At 37.5% G+C, this 26,090-nt stretch overlaps 1 protein-coding gene across 9 annotated transcripts in view; it reads right to left on the reverse strand.

Moving 5' to 3' along the window:
* Positions 1-885: 885 nt before the first annotated feature.
* srpk2 (SRSF protein kinase 2) overlaps positions 886-26,090 on the reverse strand; it is an 88,051-nt gene continuing 62,846 nt past the window's right edge. For 6 of the 9 annotated variants that reach the window (XM_061969386.2, XM_061969385.2, XM_061969388.2 and 3 more), the window contains 10 exons: positions 26,043-26,090; positions 23,889-24,054; positions 22,548-22,588; positions 22,032-22,362; positions 19,691-20,470; positions 19,478-19,578; positions 17,655-17,762; positions 15,241-15,310; positions 9,431-9,523; positions 886-1,111 (listed from right to left, as the gene is read on the reverse strand). The exon at positions 26,043-26,090 is cut by the window's right edge and continues 59 nt beyond it. In XM_061969386.2, coding sequence (XP_061825370.2) covers positions 927-1,111; positions 9,431-9,523; positions 15,241-15,310; positions 17,655-17,762; positions 19,478-19,578; positions 19,691-20,470; positions 22,032-22,362; positions 22,548-22,588; positions 23,889-24,054; positions 26,043-26,090 — 1,923 coding nt within the window. In that variant the 3' untranslated portion in view covers positions 886-926. Of the gene's footprint in view, positions 1,112-9,430; positions 9,524-9,729; positions 9,823-15,240; positions 15,311-17,654; positions 17,763-19,477; positions 19,579-19,690; positions 20,471-22,031; positions 22,363-22,547; positions 22,589-23,888; positions 24,055-26,042 lie in introns of all 9 variants that reach the window. The other 3 variants (XM_061969387.2, XM_061969391.2, XM_061969382.2) reach the window with 3 other exon arrangements.

Genomic DNA, 26,090 nt, shown 5'->3' on the forward strand with positions numbered 1-26,090 from the left:
ATGAAAAGCACAATGGACACACTCGAGGAAGAACAGTCAGCATGGCTGAGAGGAACTTAAGGAGGTTTTTGGTGCCAGAAGAAAATCAAATATCACATACTATTATTGCGAAAACTTGATTTTGTCTTTTTTTTTTTTTTTTTTTAGAGCAGCACTGTTCAGCTAAGAAGGGAGTAAAAAATTGTAACGATAAATATTAACCAACAAGAATAATTATAATAAGGAAAGAAAATACCATAATAGACAAACACAATTTCCGCAGAAGATTCTGTCACAACAGCCATTTTTTCCCCCACATTTTCTTTTTTTAAATGAATTAAATAGTTTTCTTAAAAAATATCTCACCATTTACTTATACTTGTTTTTTTTATTGCAATTGCAAAAAATAGGCAACCGGACTAGTCGTGATAGTGTTGGCAGCAGCAGCCTTGCAGTACTCACGTTCGGCCGCCAGGGGGAGGCATAGAGTCACCCTCTTCTCTATTTAGAGTTTGGAATGATGCTCGTGTGCGTTGCCGGATCTGAGTCTTATGTACAAACTTGTCAAATTCCTGAAGGACAAGGACCGCCCACTTTGGTTGTGGGGAAAGAAGTCGCATTTAAACGGAGCTAAAGAGTGAAGAATTCCTGCGAGAGTCTTGTCAAGTTCCAGTGAAGTCCCTTCAGTGTGGCGCCCCCTCCTGGAGGGATCATGCATCGTGGGAGCAAGAAGTCCATGGCAGGTGGAGCTGGGCAGTAATCCAGGTGGAGTCTTGAGGAGCAGCATCCATCGCCCGCTCTCGGGATGTTCCGGAAGACGCGGCCACCACAAAGTCGTAATAAGCTTGTGTTGACAACATAGAAGGGCTACAGTACCACAGGCTGCCACTGGGGGGACAATGTTAAGGGAGGTGGAGGTGGAGGTGGAGGTGGAGGGGTCCTAAGGACTAGGAGTTGAGCCACGGGTGGTTGAGGCATTCGCCCGCCGACGCCCTCTTCTCAGGCACCATCTCCAGCATGGGCAGCAGGAAGTGGGCGAAGTGGCTGGCGTCTTCGTGCGACCAGCCGTACTTTTCCACCAGCACGTCGAACAGTGACCAGGGCTTCAGCTTAGTGATGTGACGCAGCTCGCCTGACAACAAACACACATTTGCCTTACAATCACTAACCTCATCATGCAAGTCCAGCACACTACAAATAAACGCTCCAATCTACCAGCTGCACAAAAGCATTGCCTGTGGCTGTAGTCAACCTCCTGTTGCAACATCTTTACAAAAATGTTCTGACTAGTCACTAACACCTGTGGTTTTTTACAAGCACCTGATCAGTGCTACTAACGTTGACTAAGCAGTTATTATTGACGCTGACTAAGCAGTTACTATTAACGCTGACTAAGCAGTTATTATTAACGCTGACTAAGCAGTTATTATTAACGCTGACTAAGCAGTTATTATTAACGCTGACTAAGCAGTTATTATTGACGCTGACTAAGCAGTTACTATTAATGCTGACTAAGCAGTTATTAATGCTGACTAAGCAGTTATTATTAACACTGACTAAGCAGTTATTATTGACGCTGACTAAGCAGTTACTATTAATGCTGACTAAGCAGTTATTAACGCTGACTAAGCAGTTATTATTAACGCTGACTAAGCAGTTATTATTGACGCTGACTAAGCAGTTACTATTAACGCTGACTAAGCAGTTATTATTAACGCTGACTAAGCAGTTATTATTAACGCTGACTAAGCAGTTATTATTAACGCTGACTAAGCAGTTATTATTGACGCTGACTAAGCAGTTACTATTAATGCTGACTAAGCAGTTATTAATGCTGACTAAGCAGTTATTATTAACACTGACTAAGCAGTTATTATTGACGCTGACTAAGCAGTTACTATTAATGCTGACTAAGCAGTTATTAACGCTGACTAAGCAGTTATTATTAACGCTGACTAAGCAGTTATTATTGACGCTGACTAAGCAGTTATTATTAACGCTGACTAAGCAGTTATTATTAACGCTGACTAAGCAGTTATTAACGCTGACTAAGCAGTTATTATTAACGCTGACTAAGCAGTTATTATTAACGCTGACTAAGCAGTTATTATTGACGCTGACTAAGCAGTTACTATTAATGCTGACTAAGCAGTTATTAATGCTGACTAAGCAGTTATTATTAACACTGACTAAGCAGTTATTATTGACGCTGACTAAGCAGTTACTATTAATGCTGACTAAGCAGTTATTAACGCTGACTAAGCAGTTATTATTAACGCTGACTAAGCAGTTATTATTGACGCTGACTAAGCAGTTATTATTAACGCTGACTAAGCAGTTATTATTAACGCTGACTAAGCAGTTATTATTGACGCTGACTAAGCAGTTATTATTAACGCTGACTAAGCAGTTACTATTAACGCTGACTAAGCAGTTATTATTGACGCTGACTAAGCAGTTATTATTAACGCTGACTAAGCAGTTACTATTAACGCTGACTAAGCAGTTATTATTAACGCTGACTAAGCAGTTACTATTAACACTGACTAAGCAGTTATTGACGCTGACTAAGCAGTTATTATTGACGCTGACTAAGCAGCTATTATTGATGCTGACTAAGCAGTTATTATTAACGCTGACTAAGCAGTTATTATTAACACTGACTAAGCAGTTATTATTAGTGCTGACTAAGCAGTTATTATTAACGCTGACTAAGCAGTTATTATTAGCGCTGACTAAGCAGTTATTATTAGTGCTGACTAAGCAGTTATTATTAACGCTGACTAAGCAGTTATTATTAGCGCTGACTAAGCAGTTATTATTAGTGCTGACTAAGCAGTTATTATTAACGCTGACTAAGCAGTTATTAGCGCTGACTAAGCAGTTATTATTAGCGCTGACTAAGCAGTTATTATTAGTGCTGACTAAGCAGTTATTATTAACGCTGACTAAGCAGTTATTATTAGCGCTGACTAAGCAGTTATTATTAGTGCTGACTAAGCAGTTATTATTAACGCTGACTAAGCAGTTATTAGCGCTGACTAAGCAGTTATTATTAGCGCTGACTAAGCAGTTATTATTAGCGCTGACTAAGCAGTTATTATTAACGCTGACTAAGCAGTTATTATTAGCGCTGACTAAGCAGTTATTATTAGCGCTGACTAAGCAGTTATTAGCGCTGACTAAGCAGTTATTATTAGCGCTGACTAAGCAGTTATTATTAGCGCTGACTAAGCAGTTATTATTAACGCTGACTAAGCAGTTATTATTAGCGCTGACTAAGCAGTTATTATTAGCGCTGACTAAGCAGTTAGCGCCCTCTGTCGCTGCTCACATCTTTTCTACTAGACTTGGAGCATTTAAGTATTTGATGCCATTGTTGCTTTGGTGCGGAGAAAATACAAGCTGGACAAACGTATACAAACACTGGACACTTCATTAGGTACACCAGTCACTTTACTGAACCATGATGCCCGGTGGGATACCTTGTCGTCGTCTACAACCGTGCTTGCTTATCCTTAGAATATTTCATGCAGCTCTTGTGTGGATACCCTCAAATACAGCAGCTTGGTGTACCTAATGCAGTGGCCCATATGCGGGATCTGCACAATTAGTACAAGAACATGCTTTATATATATATATATATATATATATATATATATATATATATATATATATATATATATATGATATTGAATCATGCACAGATGACAACATGAGGATCCTCAGGTGTGTCCAGACTGGTTTTGATGATCAGAGGTGAAGAAAGTCTACAATCATCCTTGTAGGGACAAAAGTTGTGTACATGAAAAAAAATCTGATTTATTTTGTTATAATTAATTCAAAAGATTTACAGACTGAACCTGGCACTTCTTTTTCTTTTGAATGCACTAATGTGTTTGTCACAGGTGAGCTCCTGACTCACCTGGGACACACCAAGTTCCCACCTTTAGTGGTGTGGTGTGGTGAACACACCTTCTCCAAGGACATGATACCAGGATGACCACCCGTAGCTGGACGAGGCTTCGCTACACGTCTTCAAATAAACCCTGGACCTGTATTTCATGGAGGAGGCGTCATTGACACGGCCCCGCCCCTAGGGAGATGATCCTGTCCCGTGTGTATGCCACCACGTCACAGAGGGCAGAGGCTTCGCTACACATCTGAAAATAATGCCTGCAGCTCTGCCAACTTTCAGTGAAACTACACATCACATATGCTAAGCTAGCATGATTTTGCTGTTAAAATGTAATGTTAACATTGTAGCTCACATAGCTATGCTACTAACGTCTGGGTCCCACTGCTTAATGTCGTCTTATATTAATGTCTTATATTAATGTTGTCTTATATTAATGATGTCTTATATTAATGATGTCTTGTATTAATGTTGTCTTATATAAATGATGTCTTATATTAATGTTGTCTTATATTAATGTTGTCTTATATTAATGATGTCTTATATTAATGTTGTCTTATGTTAATGTTGTCTTATATTAATGATGTCTTATATTAATGTTGTCTTATATTAATGATGTCTTATATTAATGATGTCTTATATTAATGTTGTCTTATATAAATGATGTCTTATATTAATGTTGTCTTATATTAATGTTGTCTTATATTAATGATGTCTTATGTTAATGTTGTCTTATATTAATGATGTCTTATATTAATGTTGTCTTATATTAATGATGTCTTATATTAATGTTGTCTTATATTAATGTCTTATATGAATAATGTCTTATATTAATGTTGTCTTATATTAATGTTGTCTTATATTGATGTCTTATATTAATGTTGTCTTGTATTAATGTTGTCTTATATTAATGTCTTATATGAATAATGTCTTATATTAATGTTGTCTTATATTAATGTTGTCTTATATTGATGTCTTATATTAATGTTGTCTTAGATTAATGTTGTCTTATATTGATGTCTTATATTAATGTTGTCTTAGATTAATGTTGTCTTATATTAATGTTGTCTTATATTAATGTCTTATATGAATAATGTCTTATATTAATGTTGTCTTATATTAATGTTGTCTTATATTGATGTCTTATATTAATGTTGTCTTATATTAATGTTGTCTTATATTAATGTCATCTTATATTAATGTTGTCTTATATTAATGTTGTCTTATATTAATGATGTCTTATATTAATGTCGTCTTATATTAATGTCGTCTTATATTAATGTTGTCTTATATTAATGTTGTCTTATATTAATGATGTCTTATATTAATGTCGTCTTATATTAATGTCGTCTTATATTAATGTCGTCTTATATTAATGTTGTCTTATATTAATGTTGTCTTATATTAATGTTGTCTTATATTAATGATGTCTTATATTAATGTTGTCTTATATTAATGTCGTCTTATATTAAGGCATCAACAGTGGGAAAGAGATTCATATGGCCCCATTCGTCAGGATTTACCTGACACATGAAACATGACAAATTGGGATATTGCGCTATCCACTTTCGCCGCCAGATGGCAGTAGAGCGATGGATATCCTAAAACGTATTTTGCGACAATTCCAACTTTGACCACAGCATCAGTTGCAATGATCAGTGGTGCTTTCTACCATTTTCGGTAGACTGCATTGCAAAATGATAAACCCCCCCACCTTCCTCTCATGTGAGATCCACCCAGGGATGTGGCCATTTGAATCTCTTGCCTACTGTATACTGTATATCCTGTATATAGTGTACATAGTGTATATACTGTATATAGTGTACATAGTGTATATACTGTACATAGTGTATATACTGTATAAAGTGTATATACTGTATAAAGTGTATATACTGTATAAAGTGTATATACTGTATATAGTGTATATTCTGTATATGCTGTATATAGATTATATAGTGTACATAGTGTCTATAGTGTATATAGTCGGAGTGACAGTGTGTATTTTACAAGTGGATAAGTTGTAGAGACAAACAGCTGATTAGCATTAAAGGGATGGTGCACTTTTTTTGTTGGATTGTTCACAACCATCATGTTTGATTGTTCACAACCATCATGTTTGATTGTTCACAACCATCATGTTTGATTGTTCACAACCATCATGTTTGATTGTTCACAACTATCATGTTTGATTGTTCACAATCATCATGTTTGATTGTTCACAACCATCATGTTTGATTGTTCACAACTATCATGTTTGATTGTTCACAATCATCATGTTTGATTGTTCACAACCATCATGTTGGATTGTTCACAACTATCATGTTTGATTGTTCACAACCATCATGTTTGATTGTTCACAACCATCATGTTTGATTGTTCACAACCATCATGTTTGATTGTTCACAACTATCATGTTTGATTGTTCACAACTATCATGAGAGACAAGAAGACAAAATGTGTTTTCTTTTTTTTCCTGCATTCTAACATGTAAAAATGGGCTCGTTCTTGGTAGGGAGTAATCAATTCTACCTCTAAATCTCTTTCAAATGCATTCAAAAACTGTCAGCAATATTTAATTTATGTTGTGTAACCTGAATAATAACATTTATAGTTGTACTAACACACACGACGATCAATATAAGTGTGACAGTTGTTCGTCTGGTCCAGCTGGCCAGGGAAATTTCCTGTTAATTTGGGGGGAGCAATTCATTTATGTCAAAATAGCTTGTCTCCAAATTCCACATTTGCAGCTTCAAGTGACTTTCACTTCACTTTATCGACTTCCGTCTGCTCCAACCTTTCACCCTCTTATTCATGCTTGCTTCTAGAAGCAGCACTTCATCCTCAATATACTCAGCTTCAAAAAGATAAGGTTGTGAATCCTCAATTGTCCTAAAATAGTCGTCTTCGTTGTCTGTTACTAAGTCTGTCATGATTAGAACATACACAAGTGTTTGATTCTGGAAGTAAGAACTCACATGCTATGGAAATAGAAATCAATGTGTGGAATAAATGATTGCAATTATTAAAATATGGTAAATATTGTACATATTACATATTGTTATGAAGGTGTCTGTTACTACATTATATATATATACTTGCAGTGTGTATATTGTACCTATTACATATTGTTATGAAGGTGTCTGTTACTACATTATATATATACTTGCAGTGTATATTGTAAATATTACATATTGTTATGAAGGTGTCTGTTACTATATTATATATATATACTTGCAGTGTGTATATTGTACATATTACATATTGTTATGAAGGTGTCTGTTACTACATTATATATATACTTGCAGTGTGTATATTGTACATATTACATATTGTTATGAAGGTGTGTGTTACTACATTATATATATATACTTGCAGTGTGTATATTGTACATATAACATATTGTTATGAAGGTGTCTGTTACTACATTATATATATACTTGCAGTGTGTATATTGTACATATGACATATTGTTATGAAGGTGTCTGTTACTACATTATATATATACTTGCAGTGTGTATATTGTACATATTACATATTGTTTTGAAGGTGTCTGTTACTACATTATATATATACTTGCAGTGTGTATATTGTACATATTACATATTGTTTTGAAGGTGTCTGTTACTACATTATATATATACTTGCAGTGTGTATATTGTACATATTACATATTGTTATGAAGGTGTCTGTTACTACATTATATATATATTTGCAGTGTGTATATTGTACATATTACATATTGTTATGAAGGTGTCTACATTGCAGTGTGTATATTGTACATATTACATATTGTTATGAAGGTGTCTGTTACTACATTATATATATACTTGCAGTGTGTATATTGTACATATTGTTATGAAGGTGTCTACATTGCAGTGTGTATATTGTACATATTACATATTGTTATGAAGGTGTCTGTTACTACATTATATATATACTTGCAGTGTGTATATTGTACATATTACATATTGTTATGAAGGTGTCTACATTGCAGTGTGTATATTGTACATATTACATATTGTTATGAAGGTGTCTGTTACTACATTATATATATACTTGCAGTGTGTATATTGTACATATTGTTATGAAGGTGTCTACATTGCAGTGTGTATATTGTACATATTACATATTGTTATGAAGGTGTCTGTTACTACATTATATATATACTTGCAGTGTGTATATTGTACATATTACATATTGTTTTGAAGGTGTCTGTTACTACATTATATATATACTTGCAGTGTGTATATTGTACATATTACATATTGTTTTGAAGGTGTCTGTTACTACATTATATATATACTTGCAGTGTGTATATTGTACATATTACATATTGTTATGAAGGTGTCTGTTACTACATTATATATATATTTGCAGTGTGTATATTGTACATATTACATATTGTTATGAAGGTGTCTACATTGCAGTGTGTATATTGTACATATTACATATTGTTATGAAGGTGTCTGTTACTACATTATATATATACTTGCAGTGTGTATATTGTACATATTGTTATGAAGGTGTCTACATTGCAGTGTGTATATTGTACATATTACATATTGTTATGAAGGTGTCTGTTACTACATTATATATATACTTGCAGTGTGTATATTGTACATATTACATATTGTTATGAAGGTGTCTACATTGCAGTGTGTATATTGTACATATTACATATTGTTATGAAGGTGTCTGTTACTACATTATATATATACTTGCAGTGTGTATATTGTACATATTGTTATGAAGGTGTCTACATTGCAGTGTGTATATTGTACATATTACATATTGTTATGAAGGTGTCTGTTACTACATTATATATATACTTGCAGTGTGTATATTGTACATATTACATATTGTTTTGAAGGTGTCTGTTACTACATTATATATATACTTGCAGTGTGTATATTGTACATATTACATATTGTTTTGAAGGTGTCTGTTACTACATTATATATATACTTGCAGTGTGTATATTGTACATATTACATATTGTTATGAAGGTGTCTGTTACTACATTATATATATACTTGCAGTGTGTATATTGTACATATTACATATTGTTATGAAGGTGTCTACATTGCAGTGTGTATATTGTACATATTACATATTGTTATGAAGGTGTCTGTTACTACATTATATTTATACTTGCAGTGTGTATATTGTACATATTGTTATGAAGGTGTCTACATTGCAGTGTGTATATTGTACATTGATGGAGGGCTAATCTTACATATGATATTTAAAAGTCTACAAAAAGGAGGTGTGTTCTTGTCTCTCATAAAGATTGTGAACATAACAAAATAGTCAGAAAAAGCAGAGTTTCTACTTGAAGTGACAGACACTTCCATACTCTTAGTGATGTGAACAACACAAAGTAATACAAAATGGCACCTTTAGGTAGCTCGAGGCCCCTGCAGAGTTCCTCAGGCCCCGCCCACTGACACCTCAGGCCCCGCCCACTGACACCACAGGCAGTCTTTGAAGGTTTACTTTACTTTGAAGGTTTACTTTACTTTGAAGGGTTACCTTTCTTGGAGAAAAACTCTCGGCTGAACTTCCCGTCAAGGAAGACTTTGCGTGGGACCTTCCCGAGGAGCTCCATGATCAGAGCGATGTGGTCTGTGCTCACCACCACATACGTCACAGAGGGGAGGGGAGGGGACACACCATTACAGCATGCACACACACACACACACACACACACACACATGCTGGAGACAGACACACACTTCCGCCATGATGGAAGAAATGTGACACATTTAAGTCCATGTGGGACGTCCATGTGTCTCTGCCCCCCCCCCCACAGCTGTCCCGCCCACTGCTACCTCTTCTGTTGAAGAACTCCCGGGAATATTTTCCAGAGAGTGCAAAGTGCCTGGGAATACATCCCAGCAGCTCTATGATGTGGGCTATGTGGTCTAGGAGGAGCCAGAGGGAAATGTAGAGGAGATGGTCAATGAATTAGGGACAAGGAGAAAGAGAGAGAGAGAGAGAGTAAAGGAGAAACATCAGTTATAAGACAAGCTAACACTTTTGTCTGTGGAGAACATCCATCCATTTTCTACCGCTTGTCCCTTTCGGGGGTGCTGGAGCCTATCCCAGCTGCATTCGGGCGGAAGGCAGTGTACACCCTGGACAAGTCGCCACCTCATCACAGGGCCAACACAGGTGCATGTCTTTGGAGGTGGGAGGGGCCTATCCCCAGGTGCATGTCTTTGAGGTGGGAGGGGTCTATCCCCAGGTGCATGTCTTTGGAGGTGGGAGGGGCCTATCCCCAGGTGCTTGTCTTTGGAGGTGGGAGGGGCCTATCCCCAGGTGCATGTCTTTGGAGGTGGGAGGGGCCTATCCCCAGGTGCATGTATTTGGAGGTGGGAGGGGCCTATCCCCAGGTGCATGTCTTTGGAGGTGGGAGGGGCCTATCCCCAGGTGCATGTATTTGGAGGTGGGAGGGGCCTATCCCCAGGTGCATGTCTTTGGAGGTGGGAGGGGCCTATCCCCAGGTGCATGTCTTTGGAGGTGGGAGGGGCCTATCCCCAGGTGCATGTGTTTGAGGTGGGAGGAAGCCGCAGGTAACCCAGGCAGTGACGGGGAGAACAAGCAAACTCCACACAGAGAGATCCCAGGATTGAACCCTTATTGTGAGGCACATGTACTAACCCCTGTACCACCGTGCTTCCCGTGTAGAACACATGTGGACAATTAATTGGACCTGCTAACCAGCGGGGGCGCCATTTTTTTTAAAACACATTTTTAAAAACATCAATTTGTTTAGAATTTGCAGTTAAAATCCAACAAAGAAAAGTAAATTTTTAATACTGTTTGATCTATTTATCTATCAAGTTGCTACTTTATTTTATAACTAATGGGGGCGCCATTTTTTTAAACCCAATTTTATTTACAATTTGTAGTCAAAAATATATCCATCCATCCATTTTACTACCGCTTGTCCCTTGTGGGGTCGCAGAGGGTGCTGGAGCCTCTCTCAGCTGCATTCATGCGGAAGGCGGTGTACACCTTGGACAAGTCACCAGCTCATCACAGATAGACAACGTTCACACACTAGAGACCATTTAGTGTTGCCAATCAACTTATACAATTTTTTATACTGCTCAAAATTGAAGTTAAAGTCAAATAAAGAAAACACAACTTTAAATGATATTGTGTATCTATTGATTATGTTACCATTTTATCTCATAACCAGCAAGGTAGACATTTTTTTAAAACCCATCTTTTTTTAGAATTTGCAGTTAAAATAAGACAAATAAAACTACCTTCTAATACTGTTTTATCTCTCTATTTATGTGTCTAACTTTATCTATATGTTTGATCTATTTATGTGTCTATCTTTATCTATATGTTTGATCTATTTATGTGTCTATCTTTATGTATATGTTTGATCTATTTATGTGTCTATCTTTATCTATATGTTTGATCTATTTATGTGTCTATCTTTATCTATATGTTTGATCTATTTATGTGTCTATCTTTATCTATCGAGTTGCCACTTTATTGTATAACCTGTGGGCACACCATTTTTTTAAAACCCAATTTCTATTTAATAATAATAGATTAGATTTTATATCGCACTTTTCTATTATTAGATACTCAAAGCGCTCACAGAGAAGTGAGAACCCACCCATCTCCATATACTGTATTGTAGTTATTTAGTCCATATATACTGTATTGTAGTTATTTAGTCCATATATACTGTATTGTAGTTATTTAGTCCATATATACTGTATTGTAGTTATTTAGTCCATATATACTGTATTGTAGTTATTTAGTCCATATATACTGTATTGTAGTTATTTAGTCCATATATACTGTATTGTAGTTATTTAGTCCATATATACTGTATTGTAGTTATTTAGTCCATATATACTGTATTGTAGTTATTTAGTCCATATATACTGTATTGTAGTTATTTAGTCCATATATACTGTATTGTAGTTATTTAGTCCATATATACTGTATTGTAGTTATTTAGTCCATATATACTGTATTGTAGTTATTTAGTCCATATACCGGTATACTGTATTGTTAGTTGCAATTTGATCCTGTAACCTGCGGGGGTGCTGTTTCATAACTAGCAGCTTCGATTGAAGAAAGAAGAATTCAGCCTTCATGTTGGCTTTTGTCATGGGTCTACCAATCTTACTGATGAGTCATCAGTCTACCAATCTTACTGATGAGTCATCAGTCTACCAATCTTACTGATGAGTCATCAGTGTACCAATCTTACTGATGAGTGGCAGTGTGAAGGTGAAGCTGAGGGCAAGTAAGAGCAGCAGAATTAAAAAGACAGTGGATAGAGAGTGGGGGTGGGGGTTAATAATTAAGACTCACTTGCATGTTTGTTTTGCATATACAGCGGAACCTGCAAAGTTCAAAACATCTACCAGACTTCAACTCATTGAGCTTTAAAATGTGACAGCAGCACAATGTATCTCTCTCCAAACACTTCCTGGTCTGGCTCCGCCCACATATTTGTCTGATGCATCGCCCATTAGTGACTAGTTGTGTTAACAATGATTAACAATGCATCGTCCATTAGTGACTAGTTGTGTTAACATTGGTTAACAATGCATCGTCCATTAGTGACTAGTTGTGTTAACATTGGTTAACAATGCATCGCCCATTAGTGACTAGTTGTGTTAACATTGGTTAACAATGCATCGCCCATTAGTGACTAGTTGTGTTAACAATGATTAACAATGCATCGTCCATTGGTGACTAGTTGTGTTAACATTGGTTAACAATGCATTGTTCATTGGTGACTAGTTGTGTTAACATTGGTTAACAATGCATCGTCCATTAGTGACTAGTTGTGTTAACAATGATTAACAATGCATCGCCCATTAGTGACTAGTTGTGTTAACAATGATTAACAATGCATCGTCCATTGGTGACTAGTTGTGTTAACATTGGTTAACAATGCATTGTTCATTGGTGACTAGTTGTGTTAACATTGGTTAACAATGCATCGCCCATTAGTGACTAGTTGTGTTAACAATGGTTAACAATGCATCGTCCATTGGTGACTAGTTGTGTTAACAATGCATCGTCCATTAGTGACTAGTTGTGTTAACATTGGTTAACAATGGTTGTGTGACAGTTACGGATGTTCAAATGTTACGTAAAACGAATTAGATTGTTTTAAAACAATTTTTTTGCGATACCGTCATAAAATGAAGGCAACAAAGAAAAGTGTGATGATAACCACAGAAGCAGAAATGAAAAAGTACTTCATCATTCTGAAAATTCCTTCCTGCTCTCTCTTCACTTTTACGTGAGTTTGACACTTGGTTGCCAACATGAAAATGTTGCCTGCCAGAAGCAATTGGCTGACTTTACATGACATGACCTTATTTTACAGCCCAGACTTTTTTCCTACGCTTTGAACCCTGCAGCTTATAAAACGGTGCGGCGAATTTGGGGATTTTCCTTCGCTAACGGCCACAATGTTTTATATTCAACAAATAGTTTTCAACACCGACAGAGACACTAGCTGCGTTTCCACTGCAGTTTTTTCGCTAAATAAAAGCATTTGCGACTTGTAGCTGTTTCCTTTATTGCGTCATGAGCTGTAATTCTCGTAAAATGTCATCCCGCAAGAGTCCATTGTGAGGAAGATATTGCAGCCACTGCAGTAGAAGACCAAGGCAGCGGCTGATCGCTCAACTTCCTTGAAAATGAAACATTTCTTGTCTTGAAAATCAACTTTTACCTTGAAAATCATTTTTTGACTTGAAAATCAACTTTTACCTTGAAAATATTTTTTTGTCTTGAAAATGCACTTATTGGGTCTCTGAGCCTGCGGGTCGCCCACTATTGCGGGGAATAGACCCGTGAGACCAACCCGTGAGACCACCCGTGAGACCACCCGTCGCTCGACCCCGGCCAACCGCTCGGAAGGGAGACCAAGACCCGTCTGCCCTGGTTGTCCTGCATAGGCGCCACGTCGGTTTGGTGTTTAGGTACCCTTAAAATGCGAAAAAAGTGTTTCCATCATGGTTTTGTGAAAAATGTCTAAATTAAAACGTCTCAAAAACCACCTCTTTTATTGTGATTTTTAGGTTTTGGAAATGGTAATGGAAACGCAGCTAGTGTGTTGTTGTCTGTGCTCTGGCGCCATCTTATGGGCAGGCTCGCTCACTGCGGGTTGAAAATGTATTTCTTGTTTCGTGCCTTGAACCGGAAGTATATCCCATTTCATCTTCAGCGTTTCTGCTTGGAAGGATTCTTCATTCATCACACTTTGTAGGTTTTACAATGTAATTGAAACTGTTTGTACTTATAAAGTGTCCCATGTAGGAGTGTTCTCATGCTTATTTGTAATATGCAACACCTTTACAGGTGTTGGTAATATTAACTTACAACGTCATTCTTTTTCTACTGTTTCAGTTTTGTAAATTCACCAAAACGTCTCCGTGGAGTTATTGAGTCTGTTTAGCTGATTGGAGAGCTAGCTTCTGCAGCTAGTGGGTCCATGACCATGACTTCTGTTTTGTTTGATCAGCCGTTTTACTGCCGTATGAAACAATTAAGGTATGTAAATAAACACTAACAAAATATTTCGTAAAAGTATATATATATCTGCGGCTAATATATGTAAAAACATTAATTTCTTCTAAAAACTGATGGGTGATGTTTATATACTGGTGCGCTCTAAAGCCCGGAGAGTAGGGTTCTTACTGTACATGTTTGTTATGGTTCTTACTGTACATGTTTGTTAGGGTTCTTACTGTACATGTATGTTATGGTTCTTACTGTACATGTTTGTTATGGTTCTTACTGTACATGTTTGTTATGGTGTATCATGTCTTGCATTGTGTTGGACTTTGGAGGTTCCGCTGTAGTTTGGAGGACTGACGATCATGTTTCCCATCACTAAGTCAGACATTTTCTCCAACACCAACATGAGACACTTTGTGGTTGCATATTTTGTTGGAGTTTAACTACTTCAAATCTTAACTGTGGGTTGTGTCTGCAGTACATCATGTAAACACATCATGTAAATAAACACATCATGTAAACACATCATGTAAACACATCATGTAAATAAACACATCATGTACACACGTCATGTAAACACTACACACATCATGTAAACACATCATGTACACACATCATGTAAATAAACACATCATGTACACACATCATGTAAACACATCATGTACACACATCATGTAAACACATCATGTACACACGTCATGTAAACACATCATGTACACACATCATGTAAACACATCATGTAAATAAACACATCATGTACACACGTCATGTAAATAAACACATGATGTAAACAAACACATGATGTAAACAAACATCCTCACCTTCATCCCTGGAGTAGTCCTCCCCTGAATGAGGCTCAAACAAGTAATCTCCTGTGGCCAACTCAAAGGCCTGTTGGACACAAGAGCATCAGCATCATCATCATCATCACAATGTACTTCTCAGCATCATCATCATCATCACAATGTACTTCTCATCATCATCATCATCATCACAATGTACTTCTCATCATCATCACAATGTACTTCTCATCATCATCACAATGTACTTCTTCTCATCATCATCACAATGTACTTCTCATCATCATCACAATGTACTTCTTCTCATCATCATCACAATGTACTTCTCATCATCATCACAATGCACTTATCATCATCATCATCACAATGCACTTATCATCATCATCACAATGTACTTCTCATCATCATCACAATGTACTTCTTCTCATCATCATCACAATGTACTTCTCATCATCATCACAATGCACTTATCATCATCATCATCATCACAATGCACTTATCATCATCATCACAATGTACTTCTCATCATCATCACAATGTACTTCTCAGCATCATCATCATCTGTACTTCTCAGCATCATCATCATCATCATCATCATCACAATGTACTTCTCAGCATCATCATCATCATCATCATCACAATGTACTTCTCAGCATCATCACAATGCACTTCTCAGCATCATCATCATCTGTACTTCTCAGCATCATCATCATCATCATCATCATCACAATGTACTTCTCAGCATCATCATCATCATCATCATCACAATGTACTTCTCAGCATCATCATCATCTGTACTTCTCAGCATCATCATCATCATCATCATCACAATGTACTTCTCAGCATCAGCATCATCATCATCACAATGTACTTCTCAGCATCATCACAATGCACTTCTCAGCATCATCATCATCATCATCACAATGTACTTCTCAGCATCATCATCATCTGTACTTCTCAGCATCATCATCATCATCATCATCATCACAATGTACTTCTCAGCATCATCATCATCATCACAATGTACTTCTCAGCATCATCACAATGCACTTCTCAGCATCATCATCATCATCATCACAATGTACTTCTCAGCATCATCATCATCATCACAATGTACTTCTCAGCATCATCATCATCATCATCATCATCACAATGTACTTCTCAGCATCATCATCATCATCATCACAATGTACTTCTCAGCATCATCATCATCATCATCACAATGCACTTATCAGCAGCATCATCATCATCATCATCACAATATACTTCTCATCATCATCATCATCATCACAATGTACTTCTCATGATGATGATGATGACAATGTACTTCTCATCATGATGATAATGATGATCACAATGTACTTCTCATGATGATGATGATCACAATGTACTTCTCATCATCATCATCACAATGTACTTCTCATCATCATCACAATGTACTTCTCATCATCATCATCATCATCATCACAATGTACCTCTCATCATCATCATCATCATCACAATGTACTTATCATGATGATGATGATGATCACAATGTACTTATCATGATGATGATGATGATGATCACAATGTACTTCTCATCATGATGATGATGATCACAATGTACTTCTCATCATGATGATGATGATCACAATGTACTTCTCATGATGATGATGATCACAATGTACTTCTCATCATCATCATCATCATCACAATGTACTTCTCATCATCATCACAATGTACTTCTCATCATCATCATCATCATCACAATGTACTTCTCATCATCATCATCATCATCACAATGTACTTATCATGATGATGATGATGATCACAGTGTACTTATCATGATGATGATGATGATCACAATGTACTTATCATGATGATGATGATGATGATCACAATGTACTTCTCATCATGATGATGATGATCACAATGTACTTCTCATCATGATGATGATGATCACAATGTACTTCTCATCATGATGATGATGATCACAATGTACTTCTCATGATGATGATGATGATGATCACAATGTACTTCTCATGATGATGATGATCCCAATGTACTTCTCATGATGATGATGATGATCCCAATGTACTTCTCATGATGATGATGATGATGATGATCACAATGTACTTATCATGATGATGATGATGATCACAATGTACTTCTCATCATGATGATGATGATGATGATGATGACAATGTACTTCTCATGATGATGATGATGATGATCACAATGTACTTCTCATCATGATGATGATAACAATGTACTTCTCATGATGATGACAATTTACTTCTCATGATGATGATGATGATGACAGTGTACTTCTCATGATGATGATAATGATGATGAAAATGTACTTCTCATCATGATGATGATGATGATGATGACAATGTACTTTTCATGATGATGATGATGATGATGAGGATGAGGATGTGCAAAGAGGAAGTTACCATGCAGGCGGTGCTCCAGATGTCTGCAGGTGTGCTGTAGCCAGCTCCTATCAGAACCTCGATGGAGCGGTACTGTCTGGTCTGGATGTCTTCTGTGAAGTGCTTGTGCTGCAATGCAGGATGTATCATCAATTATCTATTACATTTATCATCAATTATCTATTATATTTATCATCAATTATCTAGTATATTTATGAATTTTTCATCATTTATCTATTATATTTATCATCAATTATCTATTACATTTATCATCAATTATCTACTATATTTATCATCAATTATCTAGTATATTTATCATCAATTATCTATTATATTTATCATCAATGATCTATTATATTTATGTATTTATGATCAATTATCTATTATATTTATGTCTTTATCATCAATTATCTATTATATTTATCATCAATTATCTATCATATTTATCATCAATTATCTATTATATTTATCATCAATTATCTATTATATTTATGTCTTTATCATCAATTATCTATTATATTTATCATCAATTATCTATTATATTTATCATCAATTATCTATTAATTTATGTATTTATGATCAATTATCTATTATATTAATGTCTTTATCATCAATTATCTATTATATTGTGTGTTTATGATCAATTATTCACACAATGTATAACTATTATATTTATCTGTTTATGATCAATTATTCACACAATGTACAACTATTATATTTATGTGTTAATGATCAATTATTCACACAATGTACAACTATTATATTTATGTGTTAATGATCAATTATTCACACAATGTACAACTATTATATTTATGTGTTTATGATCAATTATTCACACAATGTACAACTATTATATTTATGTGTTTATGATCAATTATTCACACAATGTACAACTATTATATTTATGTGTTTATGATCAATTATTCACACAATGTACAACTATTATATTTATGTGTTTATGATCAATTATTCACACAATGTACAACTATTATAATTATCTGTTAATGATCAATTATTCACACAATGTACAACTATTATATTTATGTGTTAATGATCAATTATTCACACAATGTACAACTATTATATTTATGTGTTTATGATCAATTATTCACACAATGTACAACTATTATATTCATGTGTTTATGATCAATTATTCACACAATGTACAACTGTTATATTTATGTGTTTATGATCAATTATCTATTTCTGTGTTTTCTGTGTTTTAAATGCTATGTTGTCTATTACCATTGTTGGTATATTCATGATACAAATGATTGTTACAGTGTAATAATGATTGTTACCTGTGGTAATGCCACAATGATACAACATGTGTATTATAATCCTAAGAGTGAAACGCATGTGAATAATCACTGAATGGAGAAGCGGGGGTGGGATTAAATAAGTTATCTTCTTCCCTCTCAGGCAAAACCGGACCATCATGCTTACATACTGTACATTACCTTTTGTACTATATTCATTTATATTATTATGTGTTGTCAATTTTGTACTCTTTTATGTCATTGCCTAAAATAAATTAATGAAAGAAAAATGAAAAGAAAAAGACCTATTATTGGGAATGACTCAAGCCAGAGATAAGAAGCATGTGACTCTCACAGCCAATCAGGGAGGAATAAAAGAATGACTAAAAATATGTCATTAAAAATAAAGAAATTAAAGTGCAAAACAATTATATAATAGATGCTATATTGATAATAAAAAACAAAAAATGTATTATTGTAAAAATATAATATATCTATATATAAAATATAAAAATAAACAATTAGAAAATACAAATCAATAAAAACAAAACACAACACAGTAAAACAAAAGAAATTGGGTCTTACCACCCAGCAGGCATTTCCGAGGTCAGCTATTTTCACTCGAATGGATTCAGCATTACGTGGGTCCAGAGGGTTGATGAGCAGGTCTGCAGCTCTGACCCGGACTGAAAATGTATATGACCTTTTATGATGACACAATACTTGCAGAAGAGGACTGAAAATGTATATGACCTTTTATGATGACACAATACTTAGAGAAGAGGATGATTGGCTTACCTTTGGGTGTGTCCCCCGTGCTGGAGGATGACACGGTGCGGCTGCGGTCCGCCGTGGGGCTTTCCGGTGATTGCCCCGCCCCCACGCAGGCGGGGTCCCCCGGCTCTGGATCCAGGGGTAAATCGGGAAAAGGCAGCGGCGCTGCGACCCGATGGCGCTCGCCGGAGCCGTTGGTCAGCACCGACTCGCCGTTGTACATCTCGTAGCCGGAGCTGAGCGAAACGTCCTTGTCGGTGTAGCTGAGCTCAGACTCCACCAGGGGGCAGAGGAGGGTCTTGGTGGTGGGCGAAGGGACCGGGTTGTCTACCAGACCCTCAGAGTTGAGGAGAATGTGGCCGTTGGTTTTGGGCAGAGTGCTTTTATTGGTCAGGGACTTGATGGGGGAAGTGAGGAGGTCGGTGGTGGTGTCATCGTCCTCATTGGACTCCTCCTTCTCCTCCTCTTCTGCCTCCTTCTCCTCCTCTTCTGCCTCCTTCTCCTCCTCTTCTGCCTCCTTCTCCTCCTCATCTGCCTCCTCCTCCTCCTCTTCTGCCTCCTCCTCCTCCTCATCTGCCTCCTTCTCCTCAAGCTCAGTCTCTTTTTGCTCCTCATTTACCTTCTCTGTTGTCTCCTCTTTCTTTTCTGGCTCTTTCTCTTCCTCTGCCAGTGTTGAATCTCCATGAGCTTGCACGGTGACAAGAGGGATGGAGGCCTTCCTTTCAGCCACAGGCGTGATCTCATCTTCTCCTTCTTCACGGCCATCTGCAGGCACCTCGCTGGGCTCCTCCGTGTGCGCCGCACCTAAAAGAAGCGAAAAGGTAAATAATAGAGAAGCTGAAAAGACGAAGAGAGCATGGGTGAAGGAGTCCATCCTGTAATGTATAAGATGACGTCTGCCATCTTGTGTGTCAAAAACTAACTAAGTTGTATGCAAACACTTTGAACCAAGCATGCCTCTATTGTTATTTCTGTGTGAAAAGGGTCACACTCTGATAAGACCCAAACTCTCTGAGATGAGCCAAACTCTCTGATAAGACCCAAACTCTCTGATGTGAGCCAAACAATCAGTCAAGGTTTGGGAACTGAGGAGCCACATTGTTGAAGTGGAATTATTTCCCATTCTTGCTTGATGTACAGCTTAAGTTGTTCAACAGTCTCCCTTCTCATATTTTAGCCTTCATATTTTCAATGGGAGACAGGTCTGGACTACAGGCAGGCCAGTCTAGTATCCACACTATTTTACTATGCAGCCACGCTGTTGTAACACGTAGCTTGGCATTGTCTTGCTGAAATAAGCAGGGGCGTCCATGGTAACGTTGCTTGGATGGCAACATATGTTGCTCCAAAAGCTGTATGTACCTTTCAGCATTAATGGTGCCTTCACAGATGTGTAAGTTACCCATGTCTTGGGCACTAATACACCCCCATACCATCACACATGCTGACTTTTACACTTTCACCCTAGAACAGTCCGGATGGTTCTTTTCCTCTTTGGTCCAAAGTTTCCAAAAACAATTTGAAATGTGGACTTATCAGACCACAGAACATTTTTCCACTTTGCATCAGTCCATCTTAGATGAGCTCGGGCCCAGCGAAGCATTTCTGGGTGTTGTTGATAAATGGCTTTGGCTTTGCATAGTAGAGTTTCAACTTGCACTTACAGACGTAGCGACCAACTGTAGTTACTGACAGTGGTTTTCTGAAGTGTTCTTGAGCCCATGTGGTGATATCCTTTACACACTGATGTGGCTTTTTGATGCCTGGGGGATCCGAGGTGTGTAACATCATGGCTTACGTGCAGTGATTTCTCCACATTCTCTGAACCTTTTGATGATATTATGGAGCATAGATGGTGAAATCCCTAAATTCCTTGCAATAGCTGCTTGAGAAATGTTGTTCTTCAACAATTTGCTCAGGCATTTGTTGACAAAGTGGTGACCCTCGCCCCGTCCTTGTTTGTGAATGACTGAGCATTTCATGGAAGCTGCTTTTATACCCAATCATGGCACCCACCTGTTCCCAATTAGCCTGTTCACCTGTGGGATGTTCCAAATAAGTCTTTGATGAGCATTCCTCAACTTTCTCACTCTTTTTTGCCACTTGTGCCAGCTTTTTTGAAACATGTTGCAGGCATCAAATTCCAAATGAGCTAATATTTGCAAAAAATAAGAAAGTTTACAAGTTGAAATATCTTGTCTTTGCAGTCTATTCAATTGAATATAAGTTGAAAAGGATTTGCTAATCATTGTTTTTATTTAGCATTTACACAACTTCACTGGACTTTTGCACAATATTAATTTTGTGAGATTCTCTTGTATTTTAGGGAGATGTTTTGCTGTGATGTTGTCTTGCTCGCACTCACATGTGTGATTGGTTAACCTGATGGGCCTCTCTCCACCTTCCTCCTCCACATCCTCCCAGTCCTCATCGTCATCCTCCTCCTCCTCACTCTCTCCCAGGGCCATGCTGGGGCCCAATGGTGCTGGTGTTGCAGAAGATGGTGGTGCTGGTTGCTTCTTCTGGGCGCCATCTTCTTCTTCTCCGACTCGCTCTGCCTCCCACTCCTCTCCTTTCTCCTTCTCAGCTTCCCTCTCCAGGGCCTCGATCTCCAGCATCCTCTTCTCCAGAAGTTCAGCCTGACGCTTCTGCTTCTTCTTCAGCTTCTTCTTCTTGTTCTTGGAGATCTTTCCCACCTGGGGGTGCAAAGACCAGCATGAATAACAGCTAACATGGAAGCCTTGCCATGAAATGGTTTTTATTTGGCGATGCGTGCTGAGAAGGTACAACTACAATTGTTTGCCATGAGAAGAAACGTGACTGTGTGTGTGTGTGTGTGTGTGTGTGTGTGTGTGTGTGTGTGTTCTCAGGTCATACTCACATCAGTCGTACTCACCGCTTTGAGCTGGGGGGCTGTGCTAACTGACACACACAGCAGAAACAAGCAAGTGTGAGTCATGGATGCAACAAAGATTCTCTTTCCCTCACACATAATTCAACCAATGAGGTGGCAAACACAGCATGGGGCCAAAACCCTCACCAGAATAATAACAATAACAATAAATAATAATACCTCATGAACATACTATACAAATACAATGCTAAATAAATACTTACACACATTTGAATAGAGAGGGTGATGTAATCATATAAAATGAATACCATAAAATTATAATATATACAATAATATTTTGTAGAATGGATAGAATACAACACATTTAAATACAATATAATTAAAAAAAAATTAATAACAATTACATAGTGTAGTATGCATAGAACAGAAAAAAACAATAAAATATAATACTGTGTGATAATGATATCAAGTGTGTGTAAAAAATTGAATCCAATAAAATTTAGATGAATTTCCCCCCAATATTATGTATGTAATTTAATGTTGGGACTATTTGATGAGACAATATTATGTATGTAATTTAATGAGACAATATTTGTATGTAATTTAATGTTGGGACTATTTGATGAGACAATATTATGTATGTAATTTAATGAGACAATATTTGTATGTAATTTAATGTTGGGGTTATTTAATGAGACAATATTTGTATGTAATTTAATGTTGGGGTTATTTAATGAGACAATATTTGTATGTAATTTAATGTTGGGGTTATTTAATGAGAATATGTCACCTTCCTGTGGGATGACTATAAATAGTTCTATGGTTGTTTTACATTTTCTTCCATTAGAGAAGAACATTTAATAACACAAGTGGTCATTTGGAGAGCTAAATATCAAATATATTACTATTATTAATATTTTTTATAGCAACAATGTTCCTGTACAACAGGAGTATAAATAAGTGCTACATTGTTCCACCTGCAGGGGGAGACAAACAACAATCATGTTTTCCTGACTCAAGTGTTACATTCTTGCTTCTTCCTGTTTATATTCTATTTCTATAGTTGCTTCTTCCTGTTTATATATTCCTATTTCTATAGTTGCTTATTCTTATTTCTATATTCCTATTTCTATAGTTCCTTATTCCTATTTCTATATTCCTATTTCTATAGTTGCTTATTCTTATTTCTATATTCCTATTTGTATAGTTGCATATTCCTATTTCTGTAGTACCTTATTCCTATTTCTATAGTTGCTTATTCCTATTTCTATATTCTTATTTCTATATTCCTATTTCTATAGTTGCTTATTCCTCTTTCTATAGTTCCTTAACCCTATTTGTATAGTTGCTTATCAAGTCAAAGCTTACCTGCCGAGCCAGAAGGGGGCGGGGCTCCTGCCTTCTGCCACTCAGCAGCCTCCATGGCCATGCGCCTGACGAAGGTGTCGTCCACGCACATCAGGATGTTCTCTGGCTTGATGTCCGTGTGGATGATTTTACATTTGCTGTGCAGGTAGTCCAGCCCCTGCAGCACCTGCACACACACACACACACACACACACACGTGCTTAGTCATGTTTACCATGCAACATGTTCATCCATCTGGGCTTGTCAACATTGTTCACATAAACTTCCATCCCTCCATGGATGATGGTGCCACGCTACAATCTCAACGCCATATTGAGGAAAAACATGTTGCAGCTACACTTGTGGAAGGGCTTGTTCCTCACAAAGTACACCTGGTCTACACTTAGCAGGACCACTTGACTTGTTCCTCACAAGGTACACCTGGTCTACACTTAGCAGGACTACTTGACTTGTTCCTCACAAGGTACACCTGGTCTACACTTAGCAGGACTACTTGACTTGTTCCTCACAAGGTACACCAGGTCTACACTTAGCAGGACCACTTGACTTGTTCCTCACAAGGTACACCTGGTCTACACTTAGCAGGACCACTTGACTTGTTCCTCACAAGGTACACCTGGTCTACACTTAGCAGGACCACTTGACTTGTTCCTCACAAGGTACACCTGGTCTACACTTAGCAGGACCACTTGACTTGTTCCTCACAAGGTACACCTGGTCTACACTTAGCAGGACCACTTGACTTGTTCCTCACAAGGTACACCTGGTCTACACTTAGCAGGACCACTTGACTTGTTCCTCACAAGGTACACCTGGTCTACACTTAGCAGGACCACTTGACTTGTTCCTCACAAGGTACACCTGGTCTACACTTAGCAGGACCACTTGACTTGTTCCTCACAAGGTACACCTGGTCTACACTTAGCAGGACCACTTGACTTGTTCCTCACAAGGTACACCTGGTCTACACTTAGCAGGACCACTTGACTTGTTCCTCACAAGGTACACCTGGTCTACACTTAGCAGGACCACTTGACTTGTTCCTCACAAGGTACACCTGGTCTACACTTAGCAGGACCACTTGACTTGTTCCTCACAAGGTACACCTGGTCTACACTTAGCAGGACCACTTGACTTTATAAGCCTGTTCCTTTCAGCTCTGGGAAGGTACAACAAGTCTTGTTGGGTACAAGTTGGCACTTGTTACCCGCCAATTTGCATCGAAACTGTGAAAACCAAGCCTCATTGAATGCACCATGACAGGCTTATTTCTGTTTGACCAATGTCATGAAGAGCAGGATGAAGGCAGGATGAAGGTAGGATGAAGGCAAGATGAAGGGCAGGATGAAGGGCAAGATGAAGAGCAAGATGAAGAGCAAGATGAAGAGCAAGATGAAGAGCAGGATGAAGAGCAGGATGAAGAGCAAGATGAAGAGCAAGATGAAGGCATGATAAAGAGCAGGATGAAGGGCAGGATGAAGAGCAAGATGAAGAGCAGGATGAAGACAAGATGAAGGCAAGATAAAGGCAGGATGAAGAGCAGGATGAAGAGCAGGATGAAGAGCAAGATGAAGAGCAAGATGAAGAGCAAGATGAAGAGCAAGATGAAGAGCAGGAGGAAGGCAGGATGAAGAGCAAGATGAAGAGCAGGATGAAGGCAAGATGAAGAGCAGGATGAAGAGCAAGATGAAGAGCAGGATGAACGCACGATGAAGGCAAGATGAAGAGCAGGATGAAGGCAAGATGAAGCAAGATGAAGAGCAAGATGAAAAGGCAAGATGAAGGCAAGATGAAGGAAAGATGAAGGCAAGATGAAGAGCAGGATGAAGGCAAGATGAAGGCAAGATGAAGGCAAGATGAAGGCAAGATGAAGAGCAGGATGAAGGCAAGATGAAGGCAAGATGAAGGCAGGATGAAGGCAAGATGAAGGCAGGATGAAGGCAGGATGAAGGCAGGATGAAGGCAGGATGAAGAGCAGGATGAAGAGCAGGAGAAGAGTAGGATGAAGGCAAGATGAAGAGCAGGATGAAGGCAAGATGAAGGCAAGATGAAGAGCAGGATGAAGGCAAGATGAAGGCAGGATGAAGGCAAGATGAAGGCAGGATGAAGGCAGGATGAAGAGCAAGATGAAGAGCAGGAACATCCAGTCCTCACCTGTCTGATGATGCTCTTGACGCAGGGCAGAGGAAGACCTTGGTAGTT

The sequence above is a fragment of the Nerophis lumbriciformis genome, linkage group LG10 (assembly GCF_033978685.3).
Source record: "Nerophis lumbriciformis linkage group LG10, RoL_Nlum_v2.1, whole genome shotgun sequence".
In the NCBI taxonomy this organism is placed as follows: Eukaryota; Metazoa; Chordata; class Actinopteri; order Syngnathiformes; family Syngnathidae; genus Nerophis; species Nerophis lumbriciformis.